General features: G+C 35.8%; 1 protein-coding gene across 1 annotated transcript; it reads right to left on the bottom strand.

The window, feature by feature from the left end:
* Positions 1 to 250: 250 nt before the first annotated feature.
* Positions 251 to 4,201, bottom strand: foxe1 (forkhead box E1). The gene has a single exon (XM_048197194.1). The coding sequence runs from the start codon at positions 2,983 to 2,985 to the stop codon at positions 1,921 to 1,923; it is 1,065 nt and encodes a 354-aa protein (XP_048053151.1). The 5' UTR covers positions 2,986 to 4,201; the 3' UTR covers positions 251 to 1,920.
* Positions 4,202 to 18,938: the final 14,737 nt, after the last annotated feature.

Here is an 18,938-nt window from a genome sequence, read left to right as displayed (position 1 = left end):
GTCTCTACTTTGGCCTGCAATATAAAACCTACGCAGTTGACTTCTAAACTTTCCCTACTCACCATATTAAGACTTTTAGCTTTCCTCTATGCCTTTGTTGGATAAGTACAGATTTGTTGAATTTGTGACTAATACAGCAGGACATGAACAATTTGTTGAAAAATTCCATGTTAATCCTAGCGCAAACACTGCCGACTTCACAAGCTTGTCAAAAATGGCAGTATTACACTGTACCCTGATCTTTGATTTCTATAATTTTTTTTTTTTTTTTTTTTTTTTTTTCAAAAAAGCTCAGTATATTTTCAGTTTAATTGTTGGGTATCAGTCCCTTTTGTTTGGATGCTGTTTATCATGTTTATTGCTGTATGTTTTATGCATTGCTTTTGTTTTGCAACTGGGTGTTTTTAAAGAGTTTAAACGAGCTCTATTTTTTTTTTTTTACGTTAATTGGTCTTTACCTACACAAAATTATTCTCTAGCATTGACCTCACTAGTATTTTCTATTTTGTCACAGCATGCATTTGGTATACTTTTATTGGCATATTTGTCTTTTAAGATTACTCCATTTAAAATCTTGAATGCATGTAAAAATAAATAAATAAATAAATAAAAAAAAAGAGAGTGACAGGACAGACATCTACAGTCTTCAGTGCTGTCAGATCACAACCTACTTTGTGCAACTGGATGACTTAAATTTGGTGAGCTTTATTAGAATTTAAGAGGCAAAAACAGTCCTGCACTCTTAAAAATGAAGGTGCTTTATTGCCGTCTATTGATCCATGAAGACTCTTTAACATCCATGGAACCTTTCCATTGCAGGTAAAGGTAATGGATTTTTAAAAGGTAGAATTTTCTTTTTTCTTCTTCACCCTAAATTAAAATTTTAAGAACTGTTCACTGAAAGGTTTTTTGGGGAACCCTAAAATGATTCTTTATGGTATCGCTGTGAACCCCTCTTTTTGGAACCTTTATTTTAATTATTTTACCTCACCCTGTTTTTGCACTTATTCTGACCATTTTGAGCAGTGTAACCAACATTAAAAACCACGGCTGTTAATTTGCGTCCAACTGCATGCTATAATATTGTTTTAAATATTTGGCTGAAAGCTTGCCATAAAAGAATATACACAGTTCCTTAATATACATTTGTAAAATTATTTTAGTGCTATATGAATGAACTGATTGTTTATTCTTTCAAATTATATAATATTATGCTGTAATATTTTTCAAAAATATAAAAACCGGGAAAAAAGTATAATTTACCATGATCTGTTTTAGAAATACATTTAAAAGAGAAATAAGTGAAATAAATTAAAATTTATTTAAATTTAGAGTTCCGCTTAAGGATGTATTTTTAGTATGTTTTTTTATGATTTCTTTATTTAAAGCCTAGTGTTGTGTATATATTAAATATAAAAAGAAAAAAAAATTAAATATAATTTCTCCAAAATCCTCATCCTCTAAAAGATCCAGCAACACAGCCTCTTGTAGAAACATTTTTATATCACTGACTTAAGTAACTTAATTCAATGAATAGTAAATGGAAGCACTTATACTTTTACCACAGATGGCAATTATAAGAAAAGCATATACAAAGCATACGAACACATTTCACTCAAATAATTAAAAAACACCTTGCTTAGAAGACATTGCTTTAAAAAAAAAAGTCTGACCTTTGTAAACATCTGTTTTTAACTTGAGCACTTTGTGCTTTTTTACAGTGTTGTAATAGGAAAGGTCTGTACATGTGTAAATTGAGATCACTGACATTTCAATTGACTATTGAGGGAATAAAACAACAACATTATTTTAAATATCACAGTTGTTTTTCACAATGTTTTTCATGTTCACTAAAATGGTCTCTCTTAATGTTCCTTTGTGACAGCGGTTCTCGCTATAGGAAAAGATCCCCAATCTTTGTTAGGTGGCAGACACAAACCTGTCCATATTACTTGAGTAAGCTGGATGCCTGATGTAGGCTCCTGAGCTTCCTACTGGACCAGAATTGTTGTACTGAACAAAAGAGCCCAGCTGTGCAGGTGAGGTTCTACCATACGGGTCCCCGACAGCATCACCAGCAATGGGAGACAAACTGGAGATGGCCACCCTCCCTGTTGGCCCGTATGCCTGGGTGCTGCCTTGTGGATATGATACCTGAGTTTGTCCATGTCCCGGGCTGGAGTAGGCAAATGCCATGTTGTTTGAAGAGCTAGAACAGCACGACAGCACCGTCTCCCCGCTGCAGGACTGATGCTGGAAACCTGGTCCACCCAAACTGCAGGAGCCACTCTCAGGACTGAAACTGCGGCAAGACTGCTGAGGCATCATCTCTGCGCTTTGGCCCATCCTGCTAGGCGACCCAATGAGAGAGTTGATTCTGAAGACCCTCGACTGACCTGCGGCAAAGCTCGGAGTGGAGGACTGGTAGTAGGCGGAAGGCAGCTGTTGTGCATATGGCGGGCTCACAGCCATGTTGGAGTAGACCGAGTTGGCATAGGCTGAGCGTGCAATCTGGACTGGTGAGAAGACGGGAGACTCGTGGACATACGATGAATACGTAGTGAAGTCGCTGCGTTTAAAACGCTTTCGGCGTCTTAGAAAGCTTCCGCTCTCAAACATGTCTTCAGCATTGGGATCCAGTGCCCAATAGTTGCCTTTTCCGGGTCTACCTGGCTCTCGGGCGATCTTGATAAAACAGTCGTTGAGTGTCAGGTTATGGCGGATGGAATTCTGCCATTTCTTAGAGTTGTCTCGATAGAAAGGAAACCTCTCTGTGATGAACTTGTAGATCCCTCCCAGAGTGAGTTTGCGGTCGGGCGAGTTGGCAATGGCCATCGAGATCAGAGCGATGTAGCTGTATGGTGGTTTGCCTCGCTGAAGGGGCCTCTTCCTCCGGCGCCCTCTTTGCGGCTCTGCTCTCTGACTGTCATTCACTGGAAGAGTGGTTTCAGAGGGAGAATCACTCTCCACTTTAACCACAGGCATGACTCTAGTTAGAATGAATCCCAATGGTACCACAGCTTGGAAATCACGATAGTCTGACTGTCACAGTTTTGGTTCACTTGGTTCTTTGTCAGGAGTAACAAATGGGTTTAGCTTGCTGGATATATTCTGGTGAAAAAATACCAGTCATAATGCAGACCTTAAATTCCCCAACCAGAAATATCAGTTCCTTTGCACTTCATCTGTAACATCAGGTGTGTCCTTATGCAGTGATGCCCTTAAAACTGAGCAATTCTTGCAAGACCAAGTTTTAAAAAATGGAAGCACTCACATAAACAGCCTTATTTGATGGTGGTCTTCGTAATGTAGAAGAGAGAAGTGAGCAGTCAATAACTGGCTGTGTTGCCCAAGGAACGCACTACCTGAAGAGTTATTAGCCACACCTCCTCAAGCAGGTTATCTGTCACGTGGCTGAAAGCACATGCCTCTGCAGATTTGTATACCTATAAGTGCTCTCTCAATCGTTAACATTTATTTACTTCAACTTTTTTGGAAACAAGTACACGGTAGCCGACAAATAAACATTTTGAAATCTGTTGGAGTGTTTTATAAATTCTTCCATCTCAGAAAATGCTTTCTGTTTATGATTATGTTCTCAAGACTCTCAGGTAGTTACGGTACTCACTATTGCCACTTTTTTTTCCCCAGAAAAAAAAAAGTATTGGTATCAACTATTTGAGTACTCGTCCTATTTTTTATTTATTATAGATTAGTGGCTCCTATCATCTTACGTTTTCCCTACATGCAGCTCATTCTCTTTCGAGATCCTAATTTTCTAGCTCACCGGCAGCTAATGGAAAACAAGTCAGTTTATTTTTGTAGCAAGCAAAACAGATTGGGATTCATTTTGGTTAAAGTGGGGTATTGTTGAGCTCTAATAGCCCTGTTTAGTGGTAACATATACTCCATGGCCTCCGCAGAATTTTTTTTTCTTTAGTGCCGTGTCAGGCGGTTTCATTTGTGTGAGAAGATGTAAATATGTTTTTGTAAGCCACAGTGTGTGCCTCCCTCTGTTTTAACAGCATGCAAATCTGGGTCACATTTTGGTGTGTGGGTATAGACAGGCTGATACCTAGGCCTGGTATCCTGTTTCCATGTTGGGGTGATGTTTAATAAAGGGAATAAAAATGCAGTTGCTGGTATTGTTACCAAGATTGTTGTAGTTTTTAAATGGAAAGTAGCCCTGTTTAAATACTGATTCTCATTGAGGAGTCTTCTTGATTTAGGCGAATTATAAAATTCTGTCCGTAAACAACCTCTCTGACCTGATCAGGTGGGCCTCATGCATTATATGCACTGGTTTGCTTCAAGCTAGTACTTAGCAAATACTTCAGCAAAACCTCTTATTGGAGAATCTGCACTTGAGGCCAAATGAGGGGTCTTGAGCCTGGAGAGTTTGAGAGGTTATGCAGAGATGAGTTGTTCCTCGGACAGACGCCAAGACAACGAGTCTCTCTGTAAAGGTTAAACATTGCTTGGGCTTACAAAGAGATTCCTCACCTGTCATCTGAGGGTAATCTCTAGTGCTCGGCGGATTTATAGAGGATAATTCCTGAGGGCTGCCCACCCTTGTGCAGTTGGCAGAAAATGCTCTAGGGATGAGTCATAAAATGTTGCTCTCTATCACATAGAGGATTTTACATTTAAGAGAAAAAGTTTACCTTAATAACCTATGTTTTGTTCATGCTATCATTGATGTCATCAGAGTTAAAAAAAAAACAAAAAAAAACCACAAATAACTATATGGTCCGCCTCCCCAAATGACATAAAAACAATTAGTCTACATACACCAAACAGATTACAGCGTTGAATTTATTAAATGCAACAGATCTGCCTATACAGTTAATAATGGTAGAGACAATTAAATTAATACATGCTGACAATCCATTTATCTTTATCTTTGTCAAGACCTTTTCTTGAAATTTGTGTCACATAATCTATCCTCTGGTAATGCATGAGTACATTTGCCACATATCTGAATGATGCACATGTGTAGCTATTATTTATTTGGTAACACTTTATGGTACACTTTGCAATAAGGTTCATTAGTTAACTTCATTAACATGAATTAATAATGAACTGCACTTCTACAGCATTTATTAATCTTTATTCATGTTAATTTCAACATTTACTAATATATATTATTAAAATCAAGAGTTGTGTTTGTTAACATTAGATAATGCACTGTGAATTAACGTAAACAATGAACTGCTGTATTTTTATTAACTAACGTTAACAAAGATTAACAAATACAGTAACAAATGGTTAGTTCATGTTAGTTAATACATTAACTAATGTTAACAAATGAACCTTATTGTAAAGTGTTACCAACTTTACAATAAGGATTCTGCATACAATTTTAATTCTATGTTTGAAAGAGCATTTTCTGTACTTTTATCTATGTAACCTACTACATTTGCTAAAATGTGTGACACAGCAGACATTGCTGCGTGGAATACTGCATCTGAAATTGCAATGCTCTTAACTTGACCTGTAATTCCCAGTACAAAGAATGAACCAGAATAACCGGAATAATGCCATCAGTGAATCTCTCGTCTTATTTTATCACACCACCAAAAGTTTTCTTTACAGAAAAAAAGCAATATCAGCATTTCACAAACTATTTAAAAAACAAAAAAAACAAAAAAGGCAGTGTATTTTTTAGCTTATTGTAAAAATAGCTTATTGTATTTTTTACAATAAGCAGTACATTAGTATTCCATTTATGATATTTGAAATGTGGCAGTTGTGCCAGAATGACAGGAATTTTAATTCTCTAGAAGTCACCAGCACTTTCAGATTCAAAAAGCTTGAATGACAACACAAACAAAATGTTTGTTTTTTTTGTTTTGTTTTGTTTTGTTTTGTTTTGTTTTGTTTTTTGACTTCTTGTGTGTGTATTATTTGTATTGTTTGGTGCTGATTGTTCTCTCCTGAAATTCCCTAACCTAATAATAATAATAATAACAATGAAAACATTTTTTTCTTTTACATATAGACTAACCTTTATCTATAATATGCTTGAAGTTACTATATACTATACTATATGTCTGTTGCCTGCATCAAATAGCCTAGAGTTATATTATCTGTCCAAACATAATCTCTTTTTTCAAAGTGACCGCTAAAAGCGTATACAATAGATAGCTTTTTTCTTCTTTTTTTTTTAAATCTCGTAAAACATTATTAGAATTATTTTAGTAGAAAAATGTTCTGCACAAGTGTATGTATTTCAATGCGAACAGAACTATGTTTTTCCAAATGGTTCAAGAGGCCATCCATTGATGAATTATGTAAATCAGAGTTTTGTCATTATAAGCCATGCAAAAGCCTCTGACACCCCCTCACTCTTCAGGTGAAAAATGTTCCCAAAACATCCCAAAAAAACAAAACTTTATTTATTTAAAAAGTCACTTTAGACTATTTGTGTCATGTGTAAAAGAATTTACAAACTCTATTCCTTGTTGTTTATACGTGTTATAAATTAGATAACTAATTATTATTTCATTTGAAAAAAACATCCGCTATTAAAATATGATTTGGTCATATCCACTGTTCATTACTTTTTTGTTATTTTATTGTTTTAGCAATATCATTATTATTTTATAATGATCCCAACTGTAATTTGATTAGGAAAAAAGCTAGTGAGAGGACAGACAAATCTAGCGTGTTATTCTGAGTGTTAGCATAGCTGATGACTCTCTAAATAACCCTCTGATGCTGGTGACAGTTTATTTGTGTTGGGTTGCTATTAGTGTTCCTCATGCTTGCTGGTTTAGAACAATAGACATGACTAATTGCTCAGGCGTTCAGTGTATAACATAGCCACTCATTTGCTCCTGCCATGGTTCATGTGTATCTCAGTGCGTGTTCAGCACTTTACAAGCTGGTAAATTCAGCCAATTCTGGAGATCTAGCACATATTTATGTGCTTTTGTTATTACTTGATCTTGAAGTATTAATGATCATTAGGATCTAAGGATTTAAAATAGCTTTCTCTTATGAATTTAATCACTGACAGCTTTTTAGCCGATTACAATTACAGGTCAATTATTTTTAAAGCCGGCTGTGGGTGGTGTGGGCATAACTGCATGGCAAAAGGAGGTGTCAGACATTTGATATGTGATAGAACTGAATGTCACTGCTTTTAGAAGAAGTGTAGAGCCTATTGTAGCAGTATACTCTAGTGGTGGTAGTCTAGTCTCATTCGCAGAGAGGTTGTGCTTAAGAACTAGAGAGCCAAGCTTATCTGCCCTTGCTTAACTGTCCTCTCAAATATAATATAGGCATCATAGAAACATTACAAGTCCCTTGTAGATTTCTTGTCATCTCCTCAAGAGATGATTTCTCTCTTGTTTTTAATATTTATACAGTAACCTTTAAACAAATATTTTCTTTGTACTGTTTTTATTTTTTCATATTATAAAACATAAATGTTTCAAATGTTTCGAAAGACCATTTATTTCTTAAAAAATACAGTAAAAAAGTTTAAAAGAACTGTTTTCTATTTTAATATATTTTAAAATGTAATTTATCCCAATTTAATTTTCATATGATTTGGTGTTCAATTATTATCAGTTTTTAATTGTGATCAATTATTAATAAAGGTTTTTATTATCAATGTGGAAAATGCTGCTTAATATTTTTGTGGGAATTTATTTACACTATAGTGTACATTACGTTATTATTGACATTCCAACTGTAAATGACATTTACAGTTCCAGAGTTTCAAACACAGTTAATTACATGAACAGATGATGTTTCTCCTTTTGTATGAGCAATCGAATATTATGAAATTGATTATCTGACCCATTATGTTCTTCCCATATGTGAATTGAACATTTCCTGGTTATTTACACAGACAGTGTACATTACATTATTTATTTATTCATTTGTTCATTGCGTGTTGTGCATTAGTTATGGTCATGTGTATTTGTGTGTACATCAACATGTATACTGTTTGCATTTAGCCCAAGCTTTGTCAGTGGCAATGCAAACTCCTAGTGCCGGTTGACTGGTTCTCAGGCCTGGCCAGTTTACATAACTGAAGCAGAATGCTGCCTCTCTCGGCTAACGTTCACTCTTTATGATCCTCCACGAGGTAGCCACCTGTCTGTATTGACACGGCCAATCAGCACTACTCACTACATTCGCATTAGAATTACTCAGTAAAAAATATAAATTGAACAACCAGTATGAAGAAATTTTCAGATTAAAGTTTTTCAAAAGATAAAGTCACCCCAAAGAAGGAAGCATTTTACCATGCATTTCCATTAGAAACTTTTCAGTGGATTTTGTTATTCCACATCACACATACAGGCTACGTTCAGACTGCAGGTAAATATGGCCCAAATATGATTTTTTTTTTTTTTTTTTTGCTCATACAGTCAAACCAAAATTTATTCAGACACCTTGAACATTTCATTCATAAATACAGTTTATTCACTATAGTTTAAAAAATGGTAATAAAATATGACAAGATCTCAGAGTTAAACTGTGTCAGAAAAAAAATAAACTTAATTATGTAAGATAATACTTAAGCAAAACATGGTCAGGTTAAAGTGTGAATAATTTTTGGTTCCAAATTTTTTTTTTTTTTTATCAGTTTTACTGGTAGTTTACTGTATGAAGAATTTTGGGGTATATTATGTCACAGTTTACTTTATTTTGCTATCCTCACTTACATAAATGAACTTTGTGTGTGCACCCACTAGTAAATATTAGGGGTGGGACGGTTCGCTGTAAAAAATGAGATGGTCCTCAATGCAGATCACAAGATCCAGTTGGATCTAGATCCAACTCCTCCCACTTTACATATCCCAAAACCTACCCGTCTCCGCCACCTGGATCTAAGGCCCCGTTTACACGTACATGGTTATTTTGAAAAACGGAGACATTTCCCTTCGTTTGCGGCCTTCGTTTACACGCCAACGGAGAATTTGCCTCTGAAAACGAGTCTTTCTAAGGCCGTGTGTCCACCAGAGCGTTTTTTCCAGCTGCTAGCGTACTTTTGCAATTGTTTTCAATGGGAGCGCCGTGTTTTTTAAACGCCAGGAGCGTAAAGGGCCGTTCACACAGAACGCGTTTTTCTATTCCAATGCGCTACTTTCCCATTGTTTTTCTATGTAAACACGCGCTTGACGGACGTGCATGACCGTTACGCTCGCGTCTCGCGTCTTTTGCAGCGCCTCAGACATGAGCGCCGCGTTTTTAAGACGCCGTGTCAAGTTTGCCTATTTCTATTATTTCTATTTCTATCTTCAGTTTGCCTATTTCTATTATTTTCATTATTGTCGTTATTGCATCACGTCTCAAAGGCGCGTCTCGAGACTCTCGCGTTCTGTGCTGCACTTTTTTTAAAACCACTCCTGAGCGCTGTCTCTCGCGTTTTTAGACAGAATGCGTTTTTCTATTCCAATGCGCTACTTTCCCATTGTTTTTCTATGTAAACGCGCTTGACGGATGTGCATGACCGTTACGCTCGCGTCTTTTGCAGCGCCTCACACATGAGCGCCGCTTTTTTAAGACGCCGTGTCAAGTTAAAAGAATTTCAACTTTTACACGCAGCGCCGCTCATCAATGTCAGTTCCAAAACAGTGGACCAGTCAGAAGAACTTGGAGGCGGGGCAAGCGTTGCGAGTTGGCATGACAACTGTTTTATATAATGGCAACATGGCGGAGGAGACGCTCATTATTATCTTATTTTCTTTTTTTCCATGTCAAAACTTGTATCTGTAAATTCTGCACTTTGCCTATTTCTGTTATTTCCGTTATCCGGTTGTTAAGTCTGACGTCACGCGGCAGCGCTTCCGGGTCCTAACGCTCTATCTCATACCACAAGAAAACAACAAATGGTGCTAATATACATACACAATGTGGTGTAATACTACAAAAAAATATATAATTATAACCTTTATCTCCATACCAAAATTCCAGATGGCCAGACAATGATTCATCTTTTATAAATCGTTAAAATATTAATATCTGTGATGCTGTGAGCACGGAGACTGTTGTGTAGACTGTAAGTATTTAAAATGTTTAACTTTTTAAAATGATTGATGTTTAATATGAATAAATAGTGCTCATAAACGGCCGTCGATGGCATTCTCAAGTGAAACGAGTCGAGGCTTGGACCCGGAAACGGCGTTCCTTACGTCACGACTTAACAAGCGGATAGTCGTTATTGCATCACGTCTCAAAGGCGCGTCTCGAGACTCTCGCGTTCTATGCTGCGCTTTTTTTTTAAAACCACTCCTGAGCTCTGTGTCTCGCGTTTTTAGACGCAAAGACGCGTTCTGTGTGAACGGCCCCTAACGAGGCGCTGAGCGTCTTCTTCACGCTCAAGCGCTGAGAGCTCGGCGTTTTTTACTGGTCGCCTCGAGTTGAAAACTGTTCAACTTTGAGTAAAACCAAAACGCTGTGCTCATCACTGTCACTTTTTAGCCAGCCGTCCAATCAGAGTGGAGGAGGGGCGGGACAAATACAACACCGACTAACTGTCACAACATTCTTGCTGTACAACAACATTAACGAGCAGAGAACGGAACAAAATGGATGAGAAATTAATATTGCTGCTCTCCGAAAATACATAGCAAAGTAATTTCACATTGTGTCAACATTTTAAGTCTGAAACAAATTACCTGCAAAATCAGTTATAAGTAACAGTGCCGCAGATATTCCGTATCATAGCAACAAAGCGTCTCAACGGAAAAAAACGCTGCGCTGCAGAAGCGCTCTCAAGCGCTCACAGACGGGCGTTTTAAGCAGAGCGCCTAGCGTTTTCAGCTGGCTAAAAACGCTCTGGTGGACACACGGCCTAAAAACTCCGGCCAGAGTGTAGATTTTGAAAATCTTCGTTTGCACGTTTGTATGTAAACTGAGACAAACGGGTGTTTAGGCAGCCAACGTCACAGTATGCGCCAGAGCTCGCACCTACGTCAAAAGTGCGACCTATGTTTACATGTGATCATGGAAGCGTTCAGAGCAGAGTAGCAGTCGCATTTATGTTTGTGCAAACCATATAGACTGTAAAAAAAGATGGACGACGCAACGCCGCTTCCTTCCATTGTATTGAATACAATGGGCGCTGACACGTTACGCAATACGTCAAAAAAAAAAAAAAAGTTTGGAGCCTGGGCATGTGCAGAAGGAATCGTCAGTGGAGCCCGGAGGCGGAGTCGCGGTAGCAAACTTCCGCCCAGACGATTGCGTCATCATTCATGTATTTTAAATAGACTATAAAAATTATACACAATTTCAAATTCTACCTATAAAATAATAGGCTATTCTGTTTCTAGAGCAATAATATTTTTGAAACAGCAAATTAAGTAGATAAAATCAATATAATATGCCACTAGAAACAACTCTAAATCGTCAGAAACGGTCCTGCCATTTTAAATCAAGTTCAACTAACGTTGGGAGATCGATTGCTGTAAGCTATCATTAGTTTTGTCCTGCTAATTATTATTTTATACCCATAAAAATAATAAGTAACTGCCAGATAACGATCACCTGCTTTTTTCCCCGTCATGGCTAACGTTAGGCGTGTTATCTTAACTAATAACATTTATTAATTAGCTTATGACGCCCATATTTATTGTTACAGAAAAAGGTTCAGTGATCCGTCAGATCCTGTAGGTCGGTACTTATCCAAAGCGCGTACATGGAGAGCCACGTCACAGCGCGCAAATACTCTCGCGCAAATTCTCTTTCAAGTCTTGCACCTAAACGGACAAATTCACACAAAATTATGTCAACATGCCCATCTTAGCGAGTATCCTAACAAACATAGTAGGTTATGTCTTAAGAGAAAAACGAGACAGACAACGCATATGTTTCAGCGTCAGTGGATATTTGAATTATGTCTTAAAGGGGCAGCAGTCTAATATTCCTGCTCTATGTGTCTTAATGTTAATCGAACGACAAAAGACGAAGAAATCATTCTTGACTGAATAGCTTTTTTAACTTCAATAATGTTTCATCTTTATTTATCTATTCAAAGAAGTTTATATGCAGTGTTATTTTATATTTGATTACTTTATTCAATTTCTGTACCTGAAAGCTGTTAGATACCTGAAAAACCTGTAAAGCATTGTTTATTTTATTTGTATCTTAGCTCTCATGTATTTATTTGTGCTGTTTCTTGTAGTTAGATGATTTGTTTTTATTTTCTTTATCTTTATTTGACAATTGTCCTATTTTTTACTGAACATAGCACATACCGAACTGTACCGAAACGGTGACACAAGCTGAACCGTGAGAAATCTGAACCGTCCCACCCCTAGTAAATATATATGAAAAATGATCAAAAATGTCTGAATAATTTTTGGTTTGACTGTATATGACTCAGATCTGTTTTTGTTATTGACAGTGTGAGCCGTCCAAACCACATGGAATCTGATCTTTTCAATTCTGATTTGGGCCACTTCCATATGTGATCCTAAATCCGATACAATGTTACATAGGCCTACCCTCTACTCTGCACATGTGTGCAAGAATATATTGGATTCATTCTCCTCAAAATAGTGGTGTGAATGTATAACTGCACAAATTAATAAGGCTAAACCTTTTTTTTTGTTTTTTTGCATTCTCGTCTTTGTTTATAATATTTCTTACTTTAATGTTCTCCGTATTTACTTCCGTATGACAGTGTGCTGCATGGTGCTCATGCAGGTCAGTTCAGGTCCATGATCTGTTCACACTGGAATCTGATATCGGCCACATTTAAAACAACAACAATGTGAACAGCTATACAAAAAAAAATCTGATCTGAGCAATAAATCAGAATTGAGCACTAAGGCTGACAGTGTGAACATAGCCATATATTCTGTTTTTGGGACTCTATGACTATTTTAAGTCATCTCTCTCAAGTATGTCTTCCGTTGAAGGTATTTTTATTTTTTCTGTTCTTCGGCATTGAACAAATTTCAACTGAATAATTACTGTTCAACTTAATAATTACTGAATTCTGTTTGCATCGTTGAATCGTTATTTTCCTGTATATCACTGTAAAGCCGCTTCAAAACAATCTGTATTGTATGCGCTATATAAATAAAGGTGGCTTGGCTTAAAGTACAGGATATTTACTCTAAATGTTAAAAGATAGTAATTAAACAGCCTGAAAGCATCAAAAACACACTTCTGCAGTGTGCAACAATGCATATCACTTTCATGGCTTTGAGTTGGCTTCATTTGTCTGAGAGTATAGAGTGAGATGTTGGCCACCAAAGTACTTTTCCATCATTTCTGCAGACACATATAGACTTCTGTTGGCTCAAACGCTCATTCTCTTTCCCCCTGCCTGCTTCTGAATGGGTTGCTCAATCCAGTTGTATTGTGAGTGTGAAGGTTCAATGTTCTCCATGGAATGTTTTCTCTCATTAGCGAAACTGGTTGTCTAGTAGGACAGATGTGACCACACCTCGCTGGGACTTGACGATGAAATGAAGTTACACAGTTGTCGACCTTGAGATTTATTTCTTTTGTTTATTTGGCATTCATGGATATTGTTTCAAATGACAGAGTGGTGATTGAAATTAACACGTTCAACTGTGGAAACCATAGCACTGATTTTTAGAATGTAATCCAGATATGTGTATTTGTGTACATCCCTTACTTTATGAGTTCATGCATGATGTCTAGTCTTCTGAACGCCCAAAGCTATATGTCTCTGATGAATGTCATTCAATGTCTAATCTTTCAGCTCCAGCAGATTTAGTTAAGTGTTGGCAGGATTTTGGCTGTTTAACATGTTGAACCTTTTAATATAACAAACATGGTTTTGAAATCTTATTAAAACATCTTGAGCTTAACAAATATAATATTAAGGAAGAAAACGTTGTCAACTGAAGAATCCCGATCTCACTGCTGAAGAGGAATGGATTACATATTTTTTTTAAATTTAATTTTACTATTTTGATCTATCTATCTATCTATCTATCTATCTATCTATCTATCTATCTATCTATCTATCTATCTATCTATCTATCTATCTATCTATCTATCTATCTATCTATCTATCTATCTATCTATCTATCTATCTATCTTTCTATCTATCTTTCTATCTATCTATCTGAAAGAGAGAGAGAGCTAGAGGATGGTTGGCATTTGGGGATGCCTGACAAAGACAAAGAGAAAAAAATTGCTTGGTATGCAGTTCTTTTCCAGTGCCACCTGCATGTCTGTTACTGCAGGATTTGTATCTCCTCAATCACTGACACTACTGGATTACCTGTTCTTAAAGCAAAGAGCCAACGCAAGCCACATCTTGTGTGCAAGTATTCAAGCTCTCACACACTTGATTTTCTTTGCTTTGTGCGATGGATTTCCCCTATTATTACTGGCAGTAGTCTGATTATGATTTCATGATACACTAATTTCCTGTTCTTTAAAAGCTGATTAACCACTCTCGAATGCTTAGCATTAATTTTTCTGTTATTTAAAAATAAAACCTTGCTCTCCAGAAACCAGTTCTAGAAAATATTCACAGCAGCAAACAATAAAAGAACAAAAAAGCTTTTTCTATGTGGATCAGACCCAACTACAATTCACAACATTGGTCAGATTTTGGTTCAATGGTCGGGTGAAAAGGTGAGTTATTGTCGTAGAGAGACGGGCTCACCCTGGATAGGGAAGCACTTCGACAATCAGACTAATCTCTATCAATAAACAACTCCCATTGCCTTGGGTTACACTACAACAGGTGCATTCTGGGTTTAGACTTGCATGAATGATCTGTCTATGGGACTTTTTTGGAACACAGTTTTATTGAGTTATTTGCCAGTTTTTGGCAAACTATTTTCTATTCCCTTCTATTCCCTTTTTGATTATTTTGGTTTAAAATCATCATATAAAGGTAAATACCCATTAGCATTACCAAGCCATGTCATTCCCATTCCTTCTCTTAGGTTTACAGAAATAATAGAAAACTGAACACATTATAATTTTTGTTTGGTTGTGAAAAGTAACATTGTTCATGTTTTTACCTGTAAATAAAGCAGTAAATCGGTCAATCTTTTTTTTTTTTTTTAATGCTTATTTGTGGCTGCCCCACGCCATGTCAAAGTATATGTGTGTGTGTGTGGCTTCATTTGCATATACTAGTATATTTGCACAACAAATGGTGCCCTCACTGAGCTGTTTTGCATGGTGTGTGCCTGCTTCTTTTGCTGACACTGAGGGTGAACGGCTGCTTTGTTTTTTCTGAAGCTGCACCCAAATATGTGTCCACCTGTCACTCATCTCCCCACTGTATTTCTGTCAATCACATTCTGTGTTATGTTGTTTATTAAATGTAAAATTAAGTTAAAGTGGTTTAGCGCCCAAAGCCTGGAGAATATTTGCAAGAGCGTTAAAGCAATAAAGAGCAATAAAGGATACATTTTCTTTGGAATTTTTTTGGTCAGTAAGATTTTTTTTTGATTGAAAGAAATCAATACTTTTATTCAGCATGCATTAAAAAGTGACAGTAAAGACTTTTACATTGTTATAAAATATTTAAAATAAATTCTGTTCTTTTGATGTTTCTATTTCTCAAAGAATTATAAAATAGTATCACGGTTTGCACAAAAATATAACCAGCAGAACTGTTTTAACTGTAATAATAATAATAAAAAATTTACTTGTGCATCAAATCAGCAATTTAAAAATTATATTTATACATTATTATGGTGGAATATTATTCTGCCCACTGTTTGCTGTCAGGCCCCTTATCTAAATTCCTGCATAAATCCTGACTGACTGGAGACATGACACAGAATTGAACATTTGGTCATAAAATAGGCTCCAGGCCCTCTTTGAGAGCATTGGAGCAGAGAGGTACACTTTACCAGAGACAATATCCAGCGAGGTTTCTCCGTCTTACACCCACACACATTCCTACTGCCACTTCTGGCCTTCACCCTTATCTCACCCTTTTTTCTTCCAATTTAACTCTTACCTGGCTCTCAATGGGGTTTTCTGATGAACATTTTTAGATTATTTATTCTGTGAGTATTTTTTGTCGTAAAGAACAGTTTTACTACAACAGAAATACGTCTCTCATGCTTCCTACATATTATACTCCTGTCGCCGTATGACAGTCACAGCAAGGCTGTTTAAAATATTATTAGGCTAAATAAATAAAATAATGTATAAAATAAAAAAGTGATGAAGTCATCAATATTATAAGATTTATTTAGAGAGATTGTTTCTAACAAACTTTAGTCTAATCTATCATTGAATAGGCGCATTGGTGCATTGACACTTTAACAGTCATGTTAGCACACCTGAGCTTGTTGCAGTCTGACCTGTCTTACCGCCTCATTTGTCATCTCCAATCACGAGCTCTTTTGAGGGGAGCTGAAAGACAAGGAATTATAAACTCTTGCTTGGCGATGAGAGCTCAGGCTGCTGTTCAAAAGAGAAAGTATTTGAGAACACCAGCAAGTTGAACATGTAAGAACACAGGCAAACACACTCTTCTCTGCCAGTCCCCTGCATCGTCCAAAGAATGACTCATGCTGCTTGCATCAAATATTTCTGACATTTAGGCAATGATTAGCAATACAATGTGATGACCTATTTTTAAGTCACTACACTGATTTCATTTAAGACAGTTTTTTCACTATAGTTTCAAAAAATGGTAATAAAATATGACAAGATCTCAGAGTTAAACTGTGTCAGAAAAAAATAATCTTAATTATGTCAGATAACACTTAAGTAAAACATGGTCCGGTCAAAGTGTCTGAATCATTTTTGGTTCCAATTTTTGTATCAATTTTACAGTCCAACATATAAAGAAGTTTTGGGTATAATATGTCACAGTTTACTTTATTTTGCTATCCTTACTTACATAAATGAACTATAGTGTCCTGCACCCACTAGTAAAAATATATCAAAAATGTCTGAATAATTTTTGGTTTGACTGTATATACACTTTGAGATCAGGTGAAACCTTTTGTGATTACAATTTTTGTGATTACAGCCTTTTGCGATTTGATAAGCACACTGTCATATCGCAATTTCAACTTTAGTTCACTTGACAGATGCTTTGCCAAAGCAATGGTGCAAAACTCAACATCCAGATAAGTATAAAGATATTGGCAACACTTCACAATAGATCCATTTGTTAACATTAGTTAACTGCATAAGTTAACATGAACTAACAATGAAAAATACTTCTAAAGCATTCATTAAACTTAATTTCATCATTTATTTAAATACATTATTGAAAACAAAAGTTGTATCTGTTAATATATTTGATGGACCTGAGCTAACATGATCTAACAATGAATTGTTGTATTTTGTTGTATTTTAACTAACATTAACAACGATTAATCATAATTGTAAAAAATACATTGCTCATTGTTAGTTAAATATTAGTTAACATTATCTAATGTTAACTAATGGGATCTTATTGTAAAGTGTTACCTAAATATTTTTGGTTCATTATGAAACTGTGGTCTTAACTACTGGAAAACACTGATTCATATTAACATGGATTTCTTATAACTTAAATAATGTATATGATATATTGTATACAGGAATATAAATATACATGGCATATTTATGTATTTAGAATTCACACTAATGACCACTGTCCCATGCAGGCAACATTGAATAAAAGACCTCTTGTCTTAGAAAATCTGGTAACACTTAAGGTTCATTATAGTTAAACATTAGTTAATGTATAACTAACATTAACAAACCATGAGCAATACATTTGTTACTGTATTTACTAATCTTCGTTAATGTTAGTTAATGAAAAATACAGTTGTTCATGTTAGTTCACAGTGCATTAACTAATGTTAACAAGACTTTAATAATGTATTAGTAAATGTTGAAATGAACATTAACAAAGATTAATAAATGCTGTAGAAGTGCAGTTCATTATTACTTCATGTTAACTGTCGTTAACTAATAAACCTTAGTGTAAAGTGTTACCGAAAATCTGTCTTTCCTTTTCAGGGTGATCCAAGATCATCCTAATAGGGTTTATTTCATCAAAATGACTGATTGTACATTATCTCTTATACACAATTTCAGACATGAAATACAAGTAAATTTATAAATATGTACTTTGTCATAGTATGTGCAACAAACACTGTTAGTCTTTGGTGTGTTTGCCGACACGCAGTGAGTCTGGGAACAGGATAAATGTTTACACTGTGGCCGTGCAAGTGTGAAGCTTGCTGGTTGGTTTGTGTTCATGGAGGGGTGGGGTGGAGCATATTGGGTGGATGTGATATGCCTCACTGACTGTAAGTACAGTTGCAAGATGAAGTGACACATCTCTGGCGTGCCAGTGTCTGGGCGGGACACGTGGAGGTGGAGAGTATCGGCAGGAGAGAAGCCGTTGAAAGCTTTTGGTCAGTGCTATTAATATCTTAAGGTCCCAGGAAATTGGTGCCAAAAATGGAAACATTTAAATTTTTCAGAAAAAAAATGCTAAAATGTTATCAGTTAGTACAGATGGACAAAGTATTTCTTTTGTAAATAGCTCTCAGTAAGAAATTCCTAGTTTATTTTGTTTACACAGACTGTTCCAGCAAACGTTCCAATTTCTACATGGTACATTTTACCAAAAAGACACAGATCTGATGTAGATGGTGTCAAATAATAAACTGAAATATGTAATTTTGACCTCTGAGCTCCAGCTGCTCCAGCTGGCACAGAAAGAAAAGCATATTGAAAAAAAATTCTGAATCTCACAAAAATATAAAGGAAAGTTTAGTTCAATTCAATTCATTCATTAATTCAAATTAAATTATATATATATATATCTGGTATATATATATATATATATATATATATATATATATATATATATACATACATACATACAGGTGCATCTCAATAAATTAGAATGTCATGGAAAAGTTCATTTCAGTAATTCAACTCAAATTGTGGAACTCGTGAATTAAATAAATTCAGTGCACATAGACTGAAGTACTTTAAAT

This window comes from Megalobrama amblycephala, linkage group LG7 (assembly GCF_018812025.1).
Source record: "Megalobrama amblycephala isolate DHTTF-2021 linkage group LG7, ASM1881202v1, whole genome shotgun sequence".
Classification (NCBI taxonomy): Eukaryota; Metazoa; Chordata; class Actinopteri; order Cypriniformes; family Xenocyprididae; genus Megalobrama; species Megalobrama amblycephala.
Note: the sequence above shows the minus strand (reverse complement) of the source record. Positions and strands in the feature narration are given on the sequence as shown.

Coding starts and splice junctions, on each gene's coding strand:
- foxe1 (XM_048197194.1), bottom strand. CDS start 2,985: ATGCCTGTGGTTAAAGTGGAGAGTGATTCTCCCTCTGAAACCACTCTT.